At 39.4% G+C, this 22414-nt stretch overlaps 1 protein-coding gene across 1 annotated transcript in view; it reads left to right on the top strand.

Annotated features, from left to right (window-relative positions):
* LOC106591338 (up-regulator of cell proliferation) overlaps positions 1–19878 on the top strand; it is a 31156-nt gene extending 11278 nt beyond the window's left edge. The window contains exons 6-7 of the mRNA XM_045716357.1: positions 12–102; positions 13888–19878. Coding sequence (XP_045572313.1) covers positions 12–102; positions 13888–15848 — 2052 coding nt within the window. The 3' untranslated portion in view covers positions 15849–19878. The remainder of the gene's footprint in view (positions 1–11; positions 103–13887) is intronic.
* The last annotated feature ends 2536 nt before the right edge of the window (positions 19879–22414 follow it).

The raw sequence follows: 22414 nt of genomic DNA, 5'->3' as shown, positions 1-22414 counted from the left end.
ACTTTTTATAGAAATGTGAAGCGGAAGAACCAGTGCCAAAAGCCATAGATGAGCCAAAACCAGAAGAAAGTTCCTCAAGAGAAAACATAAAAACAACCAAAGGTATCACAGCACACTACACATTCAATGACATATGATTTGGTAACACTGTTATTCAAAATGAATTAATAAGCATTTATAAACTATTTACAGGTTATAAGTATGTTTTATGTGTGCACTGTTCCAGCATGTATACAAATTATAAGCATCAGCTGGTTAGCTAGCTCTGTCTCATTGACCACCAAACATTGCTTACGCTAGCTAGCTAGTCACTTTATATATGTTTTTTTCTCAAAATATATGTTAGCTAGCTAAGTTAGCAATGTTACGAATACATCTCCCATCTAATGTCGACATCCGCATACGATTTGAGAGCACTAGTTAGCTCCAAAGATGTTTATAGCTTTGTTTGCATTTTGACAGTGAATTTAGAGCCATTCAGTGTTTAGCTACACCACAAACATTATTTTACCAGGTTTAGGCTACAAACATACTTAAAATCACATGCGCCGAATACGAAAGTGAAGTGCTTACTTACAGTACAAGCCCTAACCAACAATGCATTTTTTTTAGGGGGAGGGGGTAAAGTCACTTTCCTTTTTCCAAACGTATCACCTCTCCTATATGATGGTCACAACAGGGCAACAACTTCCTTAATGTGAATTTATCGAAGCTAGGCATGTGCCATAATTCTAAATGGAAGTTATTGTGCTTTATCCTCAACAGACCAGAATTGAATATATTGCAGATAGATTGAAGCTTCCATCAATGTAATTGTCTGCATCATTTCCAATCCCCCATATATTTTTTGTAAATATATATATGTATACATACATACATACATACATGCTGTACATACAAACACAAATATATACAGTACCAGTAAAAAGTTTGGACACACCTACTCATTCAAGGGTTTTTCTTTATTTTTACTATTTTGTACATTGTAGTGAAGACATCAAAACTATGAAATAACACATATGGAATCATGTAGTAACTAAAAAAAGCATTAAACAAATCAAAATATATTTTATATTTTAGATTGTTCAAAGTAGCCACCATTTGTCTTGATGACAGCTTTGCACACTCTTGGCATTCCCTCAACCAGCTTCATGAGGAATGCTTTTCCAATAGTATTGAAGGAGTTCCCACATATGCTGAGCACTTGTTGGCTGCTTTCCCTTCACTCTGTGGTCCAACTCATCCCAAACCATCTCAATTGGGTTGAGGTCGGGGGATTGCGGAGGCCAGGTCATCTGATGCAGCACTCCAGCACTCTCCTTGTTGGTCAAAAAGCCCTTACCAGCTTGGAGTTGTGTTTTGGGCCATTGCCCTTTAAAAAAAACAAATGATAGTCCCCCAAACCAGATGGGATGGCGTATGCCTGCAGAATGCTGTGGTAGCCATACTGGTTAAGTGTGCTTTGAATTCTAAATAAAGCACTGACAGTGTCACCAGCAAAGCGCCCCTACACCATCACACATCCTCCTCAATGCTTCATGGTGGGAACCACACATGCAGAGATCATCTGTTCACCTACTCTGCATCTCATGGTGGTTGCAAACAAAAATCAAATTTCGACTCATCAGACCAAAGGACAGATTTCCACCGGTCTAATGTCCATTGCTCGTGTTTCTTGGCCCAAGCAAGTCTCTTCTTATTATTGGTGTCCTTTAGTAATAGTTTCTTTGCAGCAATTTGACCATGAAGGCCTGATTCATGCAGTCTCCTCTGAACAGTTGATGTTGAGAGGTGTCTGTTACTTGAACTCTGTGAAGTATTTATTTGGGCTGCAATCTGAGGTGCAGTTAACTCTAACAACCGTATCCTCTGCAGCAGAGGCAACTCTGGGTCTTCCTTTCCTGTGGCGATCCTCATGAGAGCCAGTTCCATCTTAGCACTTGATGGTTTTTGCAACTGCACTTGAAGAAACTATCAAAATTCTTGACATTTTCTGGATTGACTGACCTTCATGTCTTAAAGTAATGATGGACTTTCATTTCTCTTTGCTTATTTGGGCTGTTCTTGCCATAATATGGACTTGGTCTTTTACCAGATAGGGCTATCTTCTGTATACCACCCCAACCTTGTGTCACGACTCCCACCGAAGGTGGCGCCCCCTCCTGCTCGGGTGGCGCTCGGCGGTCGTCATCACCGGCCTACTAGCTGCCACTGATTCCTTTTCTGTTTTCCCCCTTTCCTTTATTGTTTGCACCTGTCCGTAGCTGGGTTTATTAGCGGGGCTATATGAGCTAGCTGGCCCGCCTGCTCTTTGTGCGGGATTGTTTCCTCTGTGTGTTGCTTGGGTAAGCGCTGTCTGTATTTTGCGCTAGTGCATCGTGTTGCGCTCACTGTATTTTGTCCCCCGTGTTTGGGGCACTTTCATTTTGTGTGCGCTAAGTTCGCATGTTGGGTTGGCAGGTGTTTTGCTTTTGAGCATTAAAAGCTATAACCCTTCTCGCTGCTTCCTGCGTCTGTTTCCTCCTCCACTACGCCCGAACCTTACACCTTGTCACAACACAACTGATTGGCTCAAACACATTAAGTAGGAAAGAAATTCCACAAATTAACTTTTAACAAGGTACACCTGTTAATTCAAATGCATTCCAGGTGACTACCTCATGAAGCTGGTTGAGAGAATGCCAAGAGTGTGCAAGCTGTCATCAAGGCAAAGAGTGGCTACTTTGATGAATCTCAAATCTCAAATATATTTTGATTTGTTTGGCAATTTTTTGGTTACTACATGATTACATATGTGTTATTTCATAGTTTTGATGTCTTCACTATTATTCTACAATGTAGAAAATAGTAAATATAAAGAAAAAACATTCACTGAGTGGGTGTGTTCAGTCTTTTGACTGGTACTGTATTTCCACACACATCTTCTTAAAATACATTTTCCTTTATTATTTTCCACTAACCCTACCACCCCTCCCCTAATTAGAGTAAACTAATGAACAACGAACACGTAGGCTTCTACTTCCAGCGTATACATACTATATACATTTTATGGACACAATCTATTTTACAATAGTTATCTTTGTTTGTTTATACTCCTATCCTTCTGCTACTCTCAACTCCTCCTCGTTATCTTGTAGTTATTAGTCCCACCCTTCAGCCCCACTCAACCCCTCCCATCTATCTCTGAACACCATCCATATTGGATTTCTATTTGCCATATATTTTTAAACTGTACTGTGATGTTTCACAAAAGTTCTGAACCTTTCTATTCTCATAGTTTCTACATTGTAAATTAAGATAAACGTTTTTGCTAAAAGTATTATTTTATTATTGATCGATTGACTATGATTTTTCAAATCACCCTGTAGTGCTATCTGCAGAGTTAGCTCCAGGTAAATGCTGCAATTCTTCAGCCATTCCTGAACCTGTGACCAAAAACATGCTACATACGGACAGTACCAAAACAAATGATCTAATGATTCTGGTTGTATCCCCCATATATATAACATTCTATTGGTTGCAAGAATTTGCTGTAATAATTACATTTTAAATCCGGCGTTGTTTTGCGAATCAGTTCATAAACCATGTGCCATGGAATCGGTACATCGAAAATCTCTTCTCAACTATTTTGCAATCTGTATGCCACAGCTGTCAATTTTCTGGTCCTTAAATTAAACTTTTCTTTCTTATCACAGTTTTCTTTAACCCATTTTGGTCTTTAATGCAGAGCCAACAGAGAAGTTCCTTACTTCTCAGTCTTCCATTTTGCGGTAATGCTGCAATTAGTTGGTTGTAATTTTGGGTAGAGCAGACATTTCCATATATTTTTATTAGCTGCGTGTGTGACATAACTCCACCAGTTATATTTATGATATAATTTACAAAGGTGATCAATTAGTATGCTTGAGTTTAACCACAATATTTGTTGGTTTATTTGTTCTGTCTTTTCTGGTGGATTGAGCTGAAATTGCAACCAACTTTCTACAGCGTGTTTTAAAAATAGCGATATTTGGAGATTATTTCATTTCAAATAACCAAAATTGAGAGGTTGTAATCTGAATAAAGGGGAAAAGGCCATTCTAGACGTTCTTACTAATCTGTTAGAGAACCAGTTTCGATTTAAGTATAACTTTTGTATGACTGATGCCTTTAGTGAGAGGTCTAATGCTTTAATATTTAATAATTTGTCCCCTCCGAATTCATATTCATTACATAAATAGACCCATTTCATTTTGTCTGGTTTGTCATTCCAAATTAAATTGAAAATGTTTTGCTCATATAATACATTTAAAAAAACGGTCTCTAGGTCTAGGCAAGACCATAAACAAATAGGTGTCATGACGTTGGCCTGTGGGTAAGGTTTATGACCCCCCCCCCCCCATAAATACCTTTCTCCCTTCCCCTCTCTAAATCTACTGAAGGACTTGAATAGCCTGTGTTAAATATAGAGAGTCTGGGAACATCAAACAAATGGGGAAAGGTACCACATATTTTGTTAATAAAACCAGTTGGAAATATGCTTGATAACGTAATGAGTATGGATTTCATTTCAGTTGTCATCTGAGACATTATGGTTGATGACAGGACGACAAACTGTACCTGAGAAAGTATACGCCCTCTAGTTATCAGAGTCACATGGAATTGTTATGCAATTGAAATGTTTGATATTGAAAATGTTTGTTAGGAGATGAAATGTAATTTTAGCTTCCAAACGAGAGAATTGGGTTTTCATAAGGAAAGTGCCCTGCTCGATCAGTGGCCCAACCCTGTGAAGAGACAGGGGTTATAAACGATGAAACACCTCCCTCCCCCTCTCCACTATATAAGCCTTTGACGAAAAGATAACCAGTGGTTCCAGTACGGGAGGTCTGCAGCCTCTACGTTAGAAGGACACACATGTCAAGAACAGAACTAAGCCAACCTCGGCGTGAGCTTTGGTGGCGAATGGTATGAACTTTGAGCTTATTCACTACAGAAGTGCTACTTCCTAGCCGTTGAGTTAGCAGCGGCCGCTGATTACGTGGGCTAGGAAAGGACGGACGACGGATCCAGCCTAACAACCAGACGAAGATACCACCACGTATCCAATTGACCACCATTGACATTCTTCCGAAAACAGGGAGATCTATTGGCCAACCCAGCCAGCATCTACGACCAATCTACCGAAGCGCAGCTCAGAGTAAATATTTATTGCATTTTCCTTTTCCAAATGGGCGGTAATTTAGAATGCATAAGATAATGTATTTACGATAGCATAGCTGCTGTTTCTGTGTTCCTGAATCTTCCCGCTCTTTCATTCAAGCCCAACCCCCTTTCCTTTGTGTAACCAGCTTTCATACAGGTTCCATTCACCAGGGGGGAATTCTGTATGACATCATTGTATTCTGTGTATTTGTAATTCTGTGTGATTAGTTAGGTATTTAGTAAATAAATAATTAAACCCAATTTTGTATTGCTGATTCAACTTGTTAGCCAGGGTTCGTGAAGATAGCCAAGAATTTACAACTTTCATTATGAGACTGAAAATAAGACAAGGGTTAATATTGACTGCTATCGAGGTAAAATATTACCAAGTATTTTAAGAGTTTATTCGGAAGATAACGGCTCTATAAACGTTCTTCCGTGGTGCCCCGACTTTCTAGTTAATTACATTTACATGATTAGCTTAATCAGGTAATATTAATTACAGAGAAATCATTTTATAAGTTAGCATGTCATATCACTTAATCCGGCATAGCCAAAGACACGACATAGGTAAACTGTGATATGACTAAAGAGTTAATCAGGGTGATTTTTCCATAAATAGACAGGTATTTTACTTTCCATGGTAGCAAGATCTTATCTATTTTTGCCAACTTTCTATAAAAATGTATTGTAGTGAGATCATTTCAATGTATACCGAGTATGTCCATATCACCGTCCGACCAATTTATTGTTAAACTACTTGGTAATGTGTTTTTTAGTGATCCAATACGTAATATAGTACACAACATAATTTGGTTGTAATCCAGAGAGATTACAAAAAGTATCTAGATCCTCTATAAGGCTGTTGGGATATCCAAATTGTGGTTTTAAAATAAAACATGACTCATCAGCATACAATGACACCTTTGTTTTTAAGATTTTTGATGGATCTGATTTTAATATTTAACATTTCAATGATAAATAGATATGCCGATAGTGGACAACCTTATTTACTCCTCGACAGTTTAATACTTTCTGAAGTAACCATTATTTATTATTTTACACCTAGGATTACTAAACATAACTTTAACCCATTTTAAAAGAGATTCTGCAAAATTGAAATATTACAGGCATTTACATTGCATTCGGAAATTATTCAGACACCTTGACTTTTTCCACATTTACTTAAGTTACAGCCTTATTCTAAAATTGATTAAATTGTGTTTTTTCCTCATGAATCTATACACAACACCTCACATTTACAGAAGTATTCAGATGCTATACTCAGTACTTTGTTGAAACACATTTGTCAGCGATTACAGCTTCCAGTCTCCTACACTACAAGCTGACACTACAAGCTTGGCACACCTGTATTTGGGGAGTTTCTCCCATTCTTCTCTGCAGATCCTCTCAAGCTCTGCCAGGTTGGATGGGGAGCATCGCTGCTCAGCTATTTTCAGGTCTCTCTGGAGATCTTCGATCAGGTTCAAGTCCGGGCTCTGGCTGGGCCACTCAAGGACATTCAGAGACTTGTCCCAAAGCCATTCCTGCATTGTTTTGACTGTGTGCTTAGGGTCGTTGTCCTGTTGGAAGGTGAACCTTTGCCCCAGTCTGAGGTTCTGAGCACTCTGGAGCAAGTTCTCATCGAGGATCTCTCTGTCCTTTGCTCCATTCATCTTTCCCTCGATCCTGACTAGTCTCCCAGTTCCTGCCACTGAAAAAAATCTGTGCCTCGACACAATCCTGTCTCGGAGCTCTACGGACAATTCCTTCAATCTCATGGCTCGATTTTTGCTCTGACATCCAATGTCAACTGTGGGACCTTATATAGATAGGTGTGTGCCTTTCCAAATCATGTCCAATCAATTGAATTTACGACAGGGGGACTCCAATCAAGTTGTAGAAACATCTCAAGGATGATCAATGGAAACAGGATGGACCTGAGCTCAATTTCGAGTCTCATAGCAAAGGGTCTGAATACTTCTCTAAATAAGGTATTTCTGTTATTTCTTTTTTATACATTTGCAAACATTTTGAAAAACCCGTTTTCGTCTAGTTATTCTGGGATATTGTTTGTAGGATATTGTTTGTAGATTGATGATTAAGGCTGTGACATAACAAAATGTTGGATAAGTAAAGTGGTCTGAATACTCTCCGAATGTACTGTACATGTCCATTGGGGTGGAGCCAGAGTAAAGACTGAGGGGATGGGGGGAATAACCATAGGGTGAGTTGCATGACCAGTGAAGGGGTGTGGGGACCAAGTGAAATAAAAAATAATAACAATTATATTTTTTTAAAGTGGGGGGGGGCACTATATCTAGCTATGGCAGAAAGAGTCTTTTAGATATGATCTAATAGACCAGATAGTCATCCTACTATTACAAGTCTGTAAACTACTGTATGTGTGAATTTTAAGCATGTGTAACATGAGCTGTGCAACCTACACTATATATACAAAAGTATGTGGACACCCCTTCAAATGTTGCTGACGGGTGTATAAAATCGAGCACACAGCCATGCAAATCTCCGCAGACAAACATTGGGAGTAGAATGGTCTTACTGAAGAGCTCAGTGACTTTCAACTTTGCTCCGCCATAGGATGCCACATTTCCAACAAGTCAATTTGTCAAATTTCTGCCCCGCTAGAGCTGCCCAAGTCAACTGTAAGTGCTGTTATTCTCTGGAATGATGAATCACGCTCCACCATCTGGCAGTCTGACGGTAGAACGCTACCTGCCGGAATGCATAGTGCCAACTGCAAAATTTGGTGGAGGAGTAATAATGATCTGGAGCTGTTTTTCATGGTTCGGGCTAGACCCCTTAGTTCCAGTGAAGGGAAATCTTAATGCTACAGCATACAATGACATTGTAGACGGTTCTATGCTTCCAACTTTGTGGCAACAGTTTGGGGAAGGCCCTTTCCTGTTTCAGCATGACAACATGCTCAAAAGTGAGGTCCACATGAAATTATTTGTCGAGATTGGAGTGGAAGAACTTGACTGGCCTGCACAGAGCCCTGACCTCAACCCCATCAAACACCTTTGGGACGAATTGGAACGCCGACTGTGAGCCAGGCCTAATCTCCCAACATCATTGCCCGAACTCACTAATGCTCTTGTCGCTTACATTTAGTGGAAAGCATTCCCAGAAGAGTGGAGGCTGTTATAGCAGCAAATGGGGGACCAACTCCATATTAATGCCCAGGAGTTTGGAATGAGATGTTTGATGAGCAGGTGTCAACATACTTTTGGTCATTCAGTGTATTTTATATATTTCTCAAATTACGCACTACTGGGTACCCTCGCTTGAGGCAAGATGAGCTGTCAGCTTGGTATATGGGAATATTCTACTTACAGTATCTACTGTACTTTCAATCCTTTTTTTAAACTGGTACTAGGGGACCTTCATACGAGTCGTGTCATAGAGCAAAACAACTGAAATGTACCTGTTCGGGAGAGTCTCACCTTTACACAGAGGGCTCATTAGTGTGTAACCCAAACAGACAGAAGTTGGCAGAGTGGCTGTACCGACTTCAGACAAGTCCCAACGCGCAGCTTATACTGACAGATTTGTATTGAGATTTTTTTCATGATTTGAATAATCGACCTTAGGGGGTTAAAGATTCTTATCTCGTTAAGGATTCATATGTGAGGCCATGTGCTAAACAGAGTGAGTAAGGTAGTGTAGTAAACAACCAAAGATTAAGACTAAAAGTGGTGAAAGTAGTAGTAAAAAGTATTAGTAAAATACACTTTATCTAGTCCTTGGTCTATATCCTAATCTGACTTTGGTGCAGGCCATGTTGTTCTTCACATTACCGTCTCTGGTAAACACATACTATATAAAATATGTTTGTCAAATGCACAGGATACAGAAGGTGTAAATGGTACAGTGAAATGGTTACTTGAATATTTGCATAGTAGCAATATCAAAAATAGTAAGTGTCAAGATAAAAAATATTGTATATTTGATCATTCTTTTACCGAACAAAAATATAAACGCAACATGTAAAGTGTTGGTCCCATTTTTCATGAATTGAAATAAAAGATCCCAGAAATGTGTGGCGTTGAGAAGTATTTCCTTAATAAAGGCCTTTCATGGGGAAAAACTAATTCTGATTGGCTGTGCCTGGTTCCCCATTGGGTGGACCTGGCTTCCAAGTGGGTGGGCCTATGCCTTCCCAGGCCCACCCATGGCAGCACCCCTGCATGTTGCGTTTATATTTGTGTTCAGTATAGATGCTTACTCAGACACACTTGTCTGAATTGATGGGTAATATGGGACATTATAGATGACATTATAGATGCTTACCCATGTGAAAGAAATGCTATAACCCCCCCTGCAGGTAGCAAAAGCTAACCAACTAAATTCAATGTTAGCTAGATAGCTAACATTAGGCAATAACTAACAATGCAAATGGATTTCTGGGATACAAATAATATTACCTCACAGATCATACACCTAACGTTATCTAGTGAGCCAGCAAGTTAACGTTTGCTAGCTAACAGTACTGTACGCTTTAACTTGCAAGAAAACGACTTTCTGACTAAATTTGAAATGTATAATATCTGAAAATGTAGCTAGACTCTTACCCGCTTCGCGGCAGACTGGAACCCCTTTAACTCTGTTTTGTTTGTAGCTACAGCTTGTTTGGCCTGCATTGTGTCAAGTCACTCTGACCGTGTGCAGGAAGTAGTCAATCACAACTTTTTCCCACTGACTTTGCCGCCGATAATGCCTGCTAAATTCAGGGCAGAAATGTTGTTGAAAGCAGTACGTAGCAACACTTTTGCAGTTTTCCATGGCTGACATTATATCTTTCAAAAAAGGTAACAAGGATTATGTACACATACTGAGCAGCTCATGTTGTAGAGAGAAGGATGCTACATGGCAGACCAATCCAAACTTATCTCAAGGCATTTCCAGCTCATCCATGATCTCACCCTATCATGGCTAGCGGGAAGGTTCCGTTTTTTTCCGTGGCTAAACCAACTAGGCTCGTAATGTAACAATTTTATTTATAGATGGCATACAAGTTTGTTATTAAGGCACATGAAAGTTCACATGTTGCTGAACCAATTTCTGCCTAAAAAAACAAAATTCAAATGCCTCTCCTGTGAAGTGCGACATATGCATAGCTTCCTGAAACGGGTCACAAATTATCTCTTGCAACAGTAGCATAGTACTGATGTGCGTTCCTGCCTTCTAAACTCTGCTGTGGTATTGTGCTCCAGACTGTCAGAATGAGTTTAATTTAAGAAGTGCAGCATGTCATTCATTTTCTACATGCAAATGGCACTTTTGGGTAGTGCTCAGAGCATGTCTTTCAGAGAGCAGCATTTACTTTTCAACTGGAAGCAATGAGCCCAATCAGTCCTCCATGACAACAACATCACAAACAACAGAGTATGCTAATTAGGGCTATGTTTTTTGGGTTATGCTCAGGTAAAACAGTTTGGCTAATCTATATTTCCATTTTTCGATGTCCTATTCTTGAATATCAAGGGGTATGAAATTAATTAATTAACAACTGGAAATCTGTCAGACTGTGAAAAACTTTTTTTTTTATATAGCCTAATCCTATTATCTGTAGTAGAAAGCAATGGCTTAGAAAAAGTCTACATAACCAACCCATAAAGTAAAATGCAACATCCATTTATGGCCAGCTACAGTATGTAAACGCATTGATTTATTGATTTATCCTACAATTTATGTGGTTCAATTTGTAACATTCAATTTTGTCTTCTTCTAATGGTTCTTAAGCAGGTTGACGTTTATTGGGATGAGTCTTGTCATTAGGGTTAGCAGTGTGGTTAAATTTACGGTTAAGATTTAAAATCTGATTTAATGACTTGGGGGCTGTGCCAGCTTCTAATCTGCGCCGCTTAAGGGGAAAATAATCTTAACGCAACGGAAAGTAATCAGACTACATTACTGAGTTTGGTTAATCAAAAAGTTATGTTACTGATTACAATTTTTAGACAGGTATCTAGTAACTGTAACAGATTACATTTAGAAAGTAACCTACCCAACCCTGGATCTTACACCATTGATATCCTTTGTCTCCGCTTATGGAATGCCCTCTTCAATTCAAACTGGTTTTCAATGGCTTTTAAATCCGTAGACTTAAATGGCCATTGTAAAATTTTCATTTTGTGGCCAATTAACCATTTATTTATGGATTTTGATGTGTACTTGTGGTTATTGTATTGCTGGAAGTCAACCCAAACAGTGTAAAACTGGGACTAAGTGAGTCTCTGCTTGGCACTCAGCATTAACCTCTTAGGGCTAGGGGGCAGTATTTACACCGCCGGATAAAAAACGTACCCGATTTAATCTGGTTACTACACCTACCCAGTAACTAGAATATGCATATACTTATTAGATATGGATAGAAAACACCCTAAAGTTTCTAAAACTGTTTGAATGGTGTCTGTGAGTATAACAGAACTCATATGGCAGGCAAAACCTGAGAGATTCCTTTACAGGAAGTGGCCTGTCTGACCATTTATTGGCTTTCTTTGACATCTCTTTCCAAAACAAAGGATCTCTGCGGAAACGTGACACTTCCCACGGCTCCCATAGGCTCTCAGAGCCCGGGAAAAAGCTGAATGTCGTCATTCCAGCCCCAGGCTGAAACACATTATCGCCTTTGTCAAGTGGCCGATCAGGGGACAGTGGGCTTAGGCGCGTGCACTGGTCGCCCCCGTCTTTCTTTTTTTCCCTCTATTTACCGAAACGCAGATTCCCAGTCGGAATATTATCGCTTTTTTACGAGATAAATTGCATAAAAATTGATTTTAAACAGCGGTTGACATGCTTCGAAGTACGGTAATGGAATATTTAGAATTTTTTTGTCACGAAATGCGCCATGCTCGTAACCCTGATTTACCATTTCGGATAGTGTCTAGAACGCACGAACAAAACGCCGCTATTCGGATATAACAATGGATTATTTTGGACCAAACCAACATTTGTTATTGAAGTAGCAGTCCTGGGTGTGCATTCTGACGAAGATAACAAAAGGTAATCAAACTTTTATAATAGTAAATATGATTATGGTGAGTGCTAAACTTGCCGGGTGTCTAAATAGCGAGCCCGTGATGCCTGGGCTATGTACTTAGAATATTGCAAAATGTGCTTTCACCAAAAAGCTATTTTAAAATCGGACATATCGAGTGCATAGAGGAGGTCTGTATCTATAATTCTTAAAATAATTGTTATGCTTTTTGTGAACGTTTATCGTGAGTAATTTAGTAAAATGTTAGCGAATTCCCCGGAAGTTTGCGGGGGTATGCTAGTTCTGAACGTCACATGCTAATGTAAAAAGCTGGTTTTTGATATAAATATGAACTTGATTGAACAAAACATGCATGTATTGTATAACATAATGTCCTAGGGTTGTCATCTGATGAAAATCATCAAAGGTGAGTGCTGCATTTAGCTGTCTTCTGGGTTTTGGTGACATTATATGCTGGCTTGAAAAATGGGTGTCTGATTATTTCTGGCTTGGTACTCTGCTGACATAATCTAATGTTTTGCTTTCGTTGTAAAGACTTTTTGAAATCGGACAGTGTGGTTAGATTAACGAGAGTCTTGTCTTTAAATAGCTGTAAAATAGTCATATGTTTGAGAAATTGAAGTAATAGCATTTCTAAGGTATTTGAAAATCGCGCCACAGGATTCAACTGGCTGTTACGTAGGTGGGACGATTTGGTGCCACCTAGCCCAGAGAGGATAAGGAGATATATTGGGGGTAAGGCTCTGTGATAGACTAGTGTTCTGTCCAGGGCGTGTAAACTACTTGTACATCAAGCTGCCTCACGCTACAGAAACAGGACCTGTTATAGTACCTTTATTCCATGCTGTAATATATACAGATACTGATATAGTTCTAGAAACAGGACATGGTATTGTACCTTTATTCCATACTGTAATGTATAGAGATACTGATATAGTTCTAGAAACAGGACATGGTATTGTACCTTTATTCCATGCTGTAATGTATAGAGATACTGATATAGTTCTAGAAACAGGACATGTTATTGTACCTTTATTCCATGCTGTAATGTATAGAGATACTGATATAGTTATAGAAACAGGACATGTTATTGTACCTTTATTCCATGCTGTAATGTATAGAGATACTGATATAGTTCTAGAAACAGGACATGTTATTGTACCTTTATTCCATACTGTAATGTATAGAGATACTGATATAGTTCTAGAAACAGGTTATGTTATTGTACCTTTATTCCATGCTGTAATGTATAGAGATACTGATATAGTTCTAGAAACAGGACATGTTATTGTACCTTTATTCCATGCTGTAATGTAAAGAAACGGATAAAGCTCAATCACAATAAACACAGTTAGCTGACAATTTCTCCATTGAATGGATATTTAATTGGTGTTGCAGTAAAATGGTTTCTTCCAAATTTAACCAAACAGAAATTACCAATTCGGAATCTGTTGTCATAATACCTCCCTTTGGAGTTAACATGCTCAGTGGATTTGTAGCTCATACTGTATCTGAATTCACATGCTTCCATTTCTGTGAGTCGCTGTGTCACAGAGATGGTCTGCTGCTGCTTGCTTTAACTTCATCCAAAGTACAGTGTAAACACCTGTTAGGGTGCTTTTCTGCTACACGTTGAAGAGGATTTGTAATCATGGCTATCTTTTCATTTCTATTTACAGGATCCTGTCTGAGGGAGCTGTTGTCAAAGGCTGGACTAGAAGATCATTATGAAAACAAGCTGACGTTAAGTACTGCCCTTGAGATAAATGCTAATACTACATCAGATGAACCACTTAACACTATGCAGTCACTTCCAGGGGCCTTCCTTAAGAAATTAATGATGGCAAATGTGAATGCTAGGAGTGTGAAATGTCTGACCACTGACCAGGAGGTTTCCTATTGTGGTATAGACAACCTGGACACTGACACTGATAGTAGCAATGTAATTAATCCACTGGACCTGATCACAGCCCTGTTTCTGTGTTCAGATGGTTTCCTGCAACAGGAGATGGTCCAGAAAATGTCCACGTGTCAGTTTGCTGTTCCTCTTCTGCTGCCCAACTGTGACACAAAACAAAGCACTTTGATGCTGTGGGCCTTGAGGGACATAGTGAGGAAGTTTAGACCCTCTTTCCAAACGGCCACAAATGCTTTTGTGGAGGAGAGAATTGTTGTCTCTGATATTCCTATGGTGTCCTTTGTTAGGCTAGGAGAGAGCAGCTTGTCCAAGTCTCAGATTTTGAACAAGTTGCTTAGTAACCCTCAACAGTACCATGATACATTTGTTCATTATGATATGGAATGTGGCGATGTTCCTCGCAGAATCTCAGATGGTCTGGTTGAAATCAGCTGGTACCTTCCCTGTGGAAACAGAAACATAGACATGTTCACTAAGCCTGTGGCAGTGGCCAATCTCAGAGGAGACATCGGGTCCTTTGAAACACAGTTCTCCTTTCTGTGTCAAACATCAGCTGCAGTTTACATTTTCATTGATGATTTTGAGGCAGATCTCAAGGTTTTGGAAAGAAAAATCACAAAAGCAGAGTTATTTCTGGTTGTCAACTCTCAGAGAAAAACGTTCAAGGTGGACACATTGAAGAAAATTATCACAAACTACAGTATCAACCCAGCAAATGTGATTGTGAAGAAGAAGCAGAATGATGCAGAATTTGTCAAAACCCTGCAGTCATCTGTGGGTGACAACATCAAAAAAATAAGAAATAGATTGACAATTGAAAACATGGTTGATGTGGCTCATCAGTTTGGGATTCTGGTTGATGAAGACAGTGATGAGTGTCAGAGTGCCAGGAAGATGGCAGATGAAATCACCAGGAACTTCAAAGACACAATGAAATTCAAAGACCAACAGCTACCCTTACAAGGAACAATCTGGAAAGAGCTTTCCCAGTTGGAAAAAGAGAGGTGTAGACTGAGAAATGCACAGAATAATGTCATTGAACACTACAAGAGCTTTCTGAAGAAAAGGGAGGAAGGGCTGAGAGAGAAGCAAAATACATTTGACAAATCAGATGCAATGACAAGCTTCATTTCTGGATTGTCAGTTTCAGGAGCGGAGCGTTCCTACTTCCTCAAATGGATGCGGATAAATCTGGACAATCTGTCACGGCAGAACCTGTCTAGTTTGAGGGACCGGTACAAAGATCTTTGCCAACATTCTCAGGAGAAAAAAGATGACATTAAAGATTTGGATAAGCAAATGTCTGATTGTTCCCTGGGACTTGAACACTTCCTGCGTGAGTTGGGCCAGTTATATGAAGCTGCCTGCTCCCTCCCTGAAAACAGCCCTCAAAGGAAACAGATGGAGCATCTCCCTGGATTGTGTGCTCAGATGCTGTTGGATGGTTTCCCCATTGAGATCGTGGATGGAGATGCATCAAATATCCCTCTGAAATGGATATCAGCTGTTCTATCTCAGCTTCATACTCTTGTCCAATCCAACAGCAAGATACGGGTGGTCACAGTTTTAGGGGACCAAAGCACAGGGAAGTCCACTCTCCTCAACACCATGTTTGGGGTCCAGTTTGCTGTCAGCAGTGGAAGATGTACCAGAGGGGCCTTCATGCTACTGATTAAAGTCAACAAAGACCTCAAGGAGGAGCGAAATGTGACTTCATCATGATCATTGACACGGAGGGGTTGAAATCACCAGAGTTGGCTCAACTAGATGATAGTCATGAACATGACAATGAACTGGCAATAATGGTGATAGGACTCAGTGATGTCACTATCATCAACATCGCCATGGAGAACTCCACAGAGATGAAAGACATTCTACAGATTGTTGTTCATGCTTTTATCAGGATGAAGGAAGTGGGGAAGAAGCCGATGTGTCATTTTGTGCACCAGAATGTGTCAGACATGTCTGCACATGACAACAACATGAGGGACAGGAAGAAGTTGTTGGAACAGTTGAATGAAATGACCCAGGTAGCAGCCAGAATGGAGAAGAAGGAGAATATCACCAAGTTCACTGATGTGATGGAGTATGATCCAGACACAAGCAGCTGCTACATCCCAGGACTCTGGCATGGGACTCCACCTATGGCTCCAGTCAATGCTGGCTACAGTGAGGCAGTGTACAGCTTCAAGAAGACCTTGATGAAAGATTTCAGAAAATGCCAGAGAAATGATGACTTGACACATTTCTTGAAGTGGACACAAAGCTTGTGGGAGGCAGTGAAATTTGAGAAATTAATCTTTAGTTTCAGAAACAGCTTGGTTGCAGATGCATACTCCAGATTATGCTCGGAGTCCAACGGTTGGGAATGGGCCTTCCAGAATGAGATGTATAAATGTGCTGAAACTAAAATGTGCTGAAACTAAAATGACCAATATTGGAATGACAGATCAACATCTCCAGAGGTCCATAAGAGATGTGCTAAATGAATTGATGATAGAAGCAACTGAGACGCTGTCATTGGGAGAAAAGAAAATCCAAGACAATATAGTGAAATACTTTGAAAAGCAAGATGGCCATGTCAATCTAGTGGAAAAATACAAGGAGGACTTTGTGTCCAGTGCCAAAACACTGAGACGAGAGACAGAAAACTCTGTGAAGAACAAACTGCAAGGATTTGTTGAAATCAAAGAGGGAATGACAGAACTGAACAATATCAAGAGCTCTCAGGCAAGTACAATGGAGAAAAAGGTGCTAGATTTGCTTCAGAAATGTAGACAGAATAAATCTGGTCTATCAGGTCAGGCCATCAGTAAAGAGTTTGAGATCATGTGGAAGAAAACTCTTTCTGAGATACACTTCAAAGGACTCCCAAGAAGAGATGTGGCTCAGGATGCCTTCCTTATTTTACGTGGAAATCTTTCAACAAGGGGTGGGAATGTCAATGAGATGTTGGTTCGAATCAACCTGGTGGATTGTGGTAAAGAAGTATTTGTTGTGGAAAATGGGAGTGTAGGGGAGATATGTGTGGCCTTATTTAAGCACTTCGATATCAACCATTACAGGAAGAAACTACAAGAGTTGTGTGTCAACATCATCACACAGTGTCAGTTGTTTATAACACAGAAGGTGGAAAGCAAAACAAATTACCATGATACTCACATCAAAGAGCTGCTGAACAAGATTGATGAATCGTCACAACAACACAAGAATGTTAAAATCAGTGAGAAATGTGAGGTTTCTCTGAAGCTACACATCTGTGGCAGAGCAGCCAGAGAGTTCCAGAAGATGCATAATGATTTCATTGAAGTTAATGACCCAAAGAAGTGTCTGGAACTGTCTAAGAGCAAGTACCTTACTGAGTTCAAAGACTTATTTCATAACCGAGACCAGTGCCAAAAGAAAGCTGAGGACTTCACAAAGCTCTGTTTGCAGCCAGCTGTACAGGACTATGTGACCAAAATGATTGGTCCTGATGTGGTTGATGAAGTGAAGACAGGTAAAGGGTCAAAGGATTACAGCACAAGAGGAGCTTTCCAGTTCTCCATTTTGAAACAACTCCTGACAGATGGACAATATGATAAATATGAAAAGTACATTGACAATTACTAAAGTTTTGTGAAGGACTGGCTGTTTGACCAGATTGTCCAACAACTCTCAGATGAGAACAGTCTGGAGAAATTGGAGAAGAAACATCTTTCAGAGATGGTCAAGATGATCACTGACGCAATCTCTAACATCAGAGAAACAACTGGCCTAAAAAATATAAATGATGTCAAGACATTCATTCAGAACATCTGCAGTGCCCTTAAAGAGAAACTGGTCCTCAAGGATGCTCTGGAGTCCGTCTTGATTCTGCACACTGCAGACACAGAACAGTTTGCTGACTACCTCACAGAGTTTGTGGGAGAAATGGAGCAGTCACTGGCAGCTGAGTACAACCAGGGAGGAGACATCAAAGAGAGACTCAGATCTCTACCATTCAAGCCTCAGGACGAGATGTTCACCAGTCTGTTTGGCTGTGGAGAACAATGTCCCTTCTGTGGTGTACCTTGTGAAGCAGGGGGGATAAAGCATGCCAACCACCATGCCTCCATTCACCGTTCAGAAGGTATCAATGGTTATAGGTGGAGGGATTCAAATAAATTAATAATTGATATATGTTCATCTCTTGTGGTTAGTGGCTGTACATTCTCCAACGCCGAGACTGGAGGAACATTTCACCCCTACAAAGACTACCAGACACATTACCCTGACTGGTTAATAACTGGAGATTCCAGTATTGAGGCTTCAGACTACTGGAAGTATGTATGTGATGACAAAATTCAATGAGAAAATTGCTACAGACAGAGATGCACTCCCTGCAGACATCCCAGAGGACTGGAAGGCTTTAACACCTGATGATGCAATGGAGACCTTGAAAAGGTCATTCAACATGAAATAAAGTGGAGTACTATTTAATGACTTGCTGAACAAAAACATGATTGATTTTTCATAGACTTAACAACCAGAAATGACATATCACAGAATCATCATATGTAGAACCAGTCGTCTCAATAAAGTTTTTGAAATAATGTGCAAATCAGGCAATACCCAATGCAATTTGGTGGCAGGGTAGCCTAGTGGTTAGAGCATTGGGCTAGTAACTGAAAGGTTGCAAGTTTGAATCCCCAAGGTACAAATCTGTTGTTCTGCCCCTGAACAAGGCAGTTAACCCACTGTTCCTAGGGCGTCATTGAAAATAAGAATTTGTTCTTAACTGACTTGCTTAGTTAAATAAAGGGGAACAAAAAGAACTGCAGCAGGAAAGACATATTTGCAGATGCATTCATAAACTATATAACATCTTAGGAATTTACAGATCAGGTGTTCCATAATGAAATAACTAAAGGATACAGCTAAATACAACATTTAACATAGGCACACAATGTGAGCATCAAGTGTCTCAGAGTAGAGTGCTGATCTAGGATCAGGTCCTCCCTGTCCTATGTAGGCTAAACAGATCCTAAATCAGCAATGTTGCTCTGAGACACTTAATACTGGTGATCATAAACATCAGAATTGACCAATAGATGGCGGTGTGGGTATGTGGAAATGTAAACAGACCAATTGCTTAAATATCCCTTCTCTCCTTGTCTCCTCCCTTGAATCTGCACTGATTGGCAGATCAGTGAAGGAGAGGACTGGATTCTATATTTAACCTATATATATTCTCAAGTATTATAATCCAATATATACCCAATATATGTATCCAGCATATTCCATATATGATATGCATGCACTGTGTGAATCAGTAGAATGTATATACCGTGTTGGGATCCTCACTCCTGTTCAGAAATCAGAAACCACACTTAAAACGGCCACGGACAAGCTGACAGAGAAATTCCTCTAGCTGCTCATTCTGGACCAGTGAATAAACTGACCAAGACATTCTGAAACCTGAGTTGTTGACCAGATCAAACCATGTATTTTTAAGTACCATGTCAGTGCTCATAGTACCATGTTAGCTATCTGTAAAACATGTTTATGCCATATTTGGCTAAGTAGTTTTCAACTGTCAACTCTGTAATTATCGGTTGTAGTGACGGCCGAGGAACTTTTCCATGTAGACCAATCAAATGTGTGGCTGGTTTTGGGCCCACCAATTGTGTGAGTTGGCAACATAAAATACATGTAGATCTTGACATTGTCAAGGTGTTTGTTGAAGTGCAACCCTTCCACTGTGGTGTATTAAAATAATATTGAACCTGGAGAACCTGTCATAGATTCCTTGAGTCGTCTCCTCAATGATTCTGAATCCAATATTTCATATTCAGTTTAAATCTGGGATATGAAAAACAACCAAAAAGCTTCTGCACAAACTTGTTTACTAGATTAATTCTCTTAAATAATCACAACTAGTCATCACACCAGTAGTGGTGTGTGGTTAAAATCACCGGGTAAGCCATATTACAACCTGTGTTGTGATAATTGCATTGTTTGCTCTATAACCTGTTAGTTCATATGTCTTGACCCTGTCATATATAGTCCTAAAGGCAGAGACAATAAGGCAGAGTGGCAGAAATAATTCAACCAAACCTTTGTTTCATCACAAAACCGGAGAGCTCTGTCCAGTGATAACACAGATAACTAGGTTCACCACCATCATTGTTCTCCTGTTCTTCTGACATCTACACTACTATAACAGGTCAGTTATCTGGTGATAGTATAGTGTTCTGACATCTACACTACTATAACAGGTCAGTTATCTGGTGATAGTATAGTGTTCTGACATCTACACTACTATAACAGGTCAGTTATCTGGTGATAGTATAGTGTTCTGACATCTACACTACTATAACAGGTCAGTTATCTGGTGATAGTGTAGTGTTCTGACATCTACAATCCTATAACAGGTCAGTTATCTGGTGATAGTATAGTGTTCTGACATCTACACTACTATAACAGGTCAGTTATCTGGTGATAGTATAGTGTTCTGACATCTACACTACTATAACAGGTCAGTTATCTGGTGATAGTATAGTGTTCTGACATCTACACTACTATAACTACTATAACAGGTCAGTTATCTGGTGATAGTATAGTGTTCTGTCATCTACACTACTATAACAGGTCAGATATCTGGTGATAGTATAGTGTTCTGACATCTACACTACTATAACAGGTCAGATATCTGGTGATAGTATAGTGTTCTGACATCTACACTACTATAACAGGTCAGATATCTGGTGATAGTATAGTGTTCTGACATCTACACTACTATAACAGATCAGTTATCTGGTGATAGTATAGTGTTCTGACATCTACACTACTATAACAGGTCAGTTATCTGGTTATAGTATAGTGTTCTGACATCTACACTACTATAACAGGTCAGTTATCTGGTGATAGTATAGTGTTCTGACATCTACACTACTATAACAGGTCAGTTATCTGGTGATAGTATAGTGTTCTGACATCTACACTACTATAACAGGTCAGTTATCTGGTGATAGTATAGTGTTCTGACATCTACACTACTATAACAGGTCAGTTATCTGGTGATAGTATAGTGTTCTGACATCTACACTACTATAACAGGTCAGTTATCTGGTGATAGTATAGTGTTCTGACATCTACACTACTATAACAGGTCAGTTACCTGGTGATAGTATAGTGTTCTGACATCTACACTACTATAACATGTCAGTTATCTGGTGATAGTATAGTGTTGACATCTACACTACTATAACAGGTCAGTTATCTGGTGATAGTATAGTGTTGACATCTACACTACTATAACAGGTCAGTTATCTGGTGATAGTATAGTGTTGACATCTACACTACTATAACAGGTCAGTTATCTGGTGATAGTATAGTGTTCTGACATCTACACTACCATAACAGGTCAGTTATCTGGTGATAGTATAGTGTTCTGACATCTACACTACTATAACAGGTCAGTTATCTGGTGATAGTATAGTGTTGACATCTACACTACTATAACAGGTCAGTTATCTGGTGATAGTATAGTGTTCTGACATCTACACTACTATAACAGGTCAGTTATCTGGTGATAGTATAGTGTTCTGACATCTACACTACTATAATAGGTCAGTTATCTGGTGATAGTATAGTGTTCTGACACCTACACTACTATAACAGGTCAGTTATCTGGTGATAGTATAGTGTTCTGACATCTACACTACTATAACAGGTCAGTTATCTAGTGATAGTATAGTGTTCTGACATCTACACTACTATAACAGGTCAGTTATCTGGTGATAGTATAGTGTTGACATCTACACTACTATAACAGGTCAGTTATCTGGTGATAGTATAGTGTTCTGACATCTACACTACTATAACAGGTCAGTTATCTGGTGATAGTATAGTGTTGACATCTACACTACTATAACAGGTCAGTTATCTGGTGATAGTATAGTGTTCTGACATCTACACTACTATAACAGGTCAGTTATCTGGTGATAGTATAGTGTTCTGATATCTACACTACTGTAACAGGTCAGTTATCTGGTGATAGTATAGTGTTGACATCTACACTACTATAACAGGTCCGTTATCTGGTGATAGTATAGTGTTGACATCTACACTACTATAACAGGTCAGTTATCTGGTGATAGTATAGTGTTCTGACATCTACACTACTATAACAGGTCAGTTATCTGGTGATAGTATAGTGTTCTGACATCTACACTACTATAACAGGTCAGTTATCTGGTGATAGTATAGTGTTCTGACATCTACACTATTATAACAGGTCAGTTATCTGGTGAAAATTGCTCGCC

The sequence above is a fragment of the Salmo salar genome, chromosome ssa04, assembly GCF_905237065.1.
Source record: "Salmo salar chromosome ssa04, Ssal_v3.1, whole genome shotgun sequence".
Taxonomy (NCBI): domain Eukaryota; kingdom Metazoa; phylum Chordata; class Actinopteri; order Salmoniformes; family Salmonidae; genus Salmo; species Salmo salar.
This window is presented reverse-complemented; position numbering and strand designations above follow the sequence as displayed.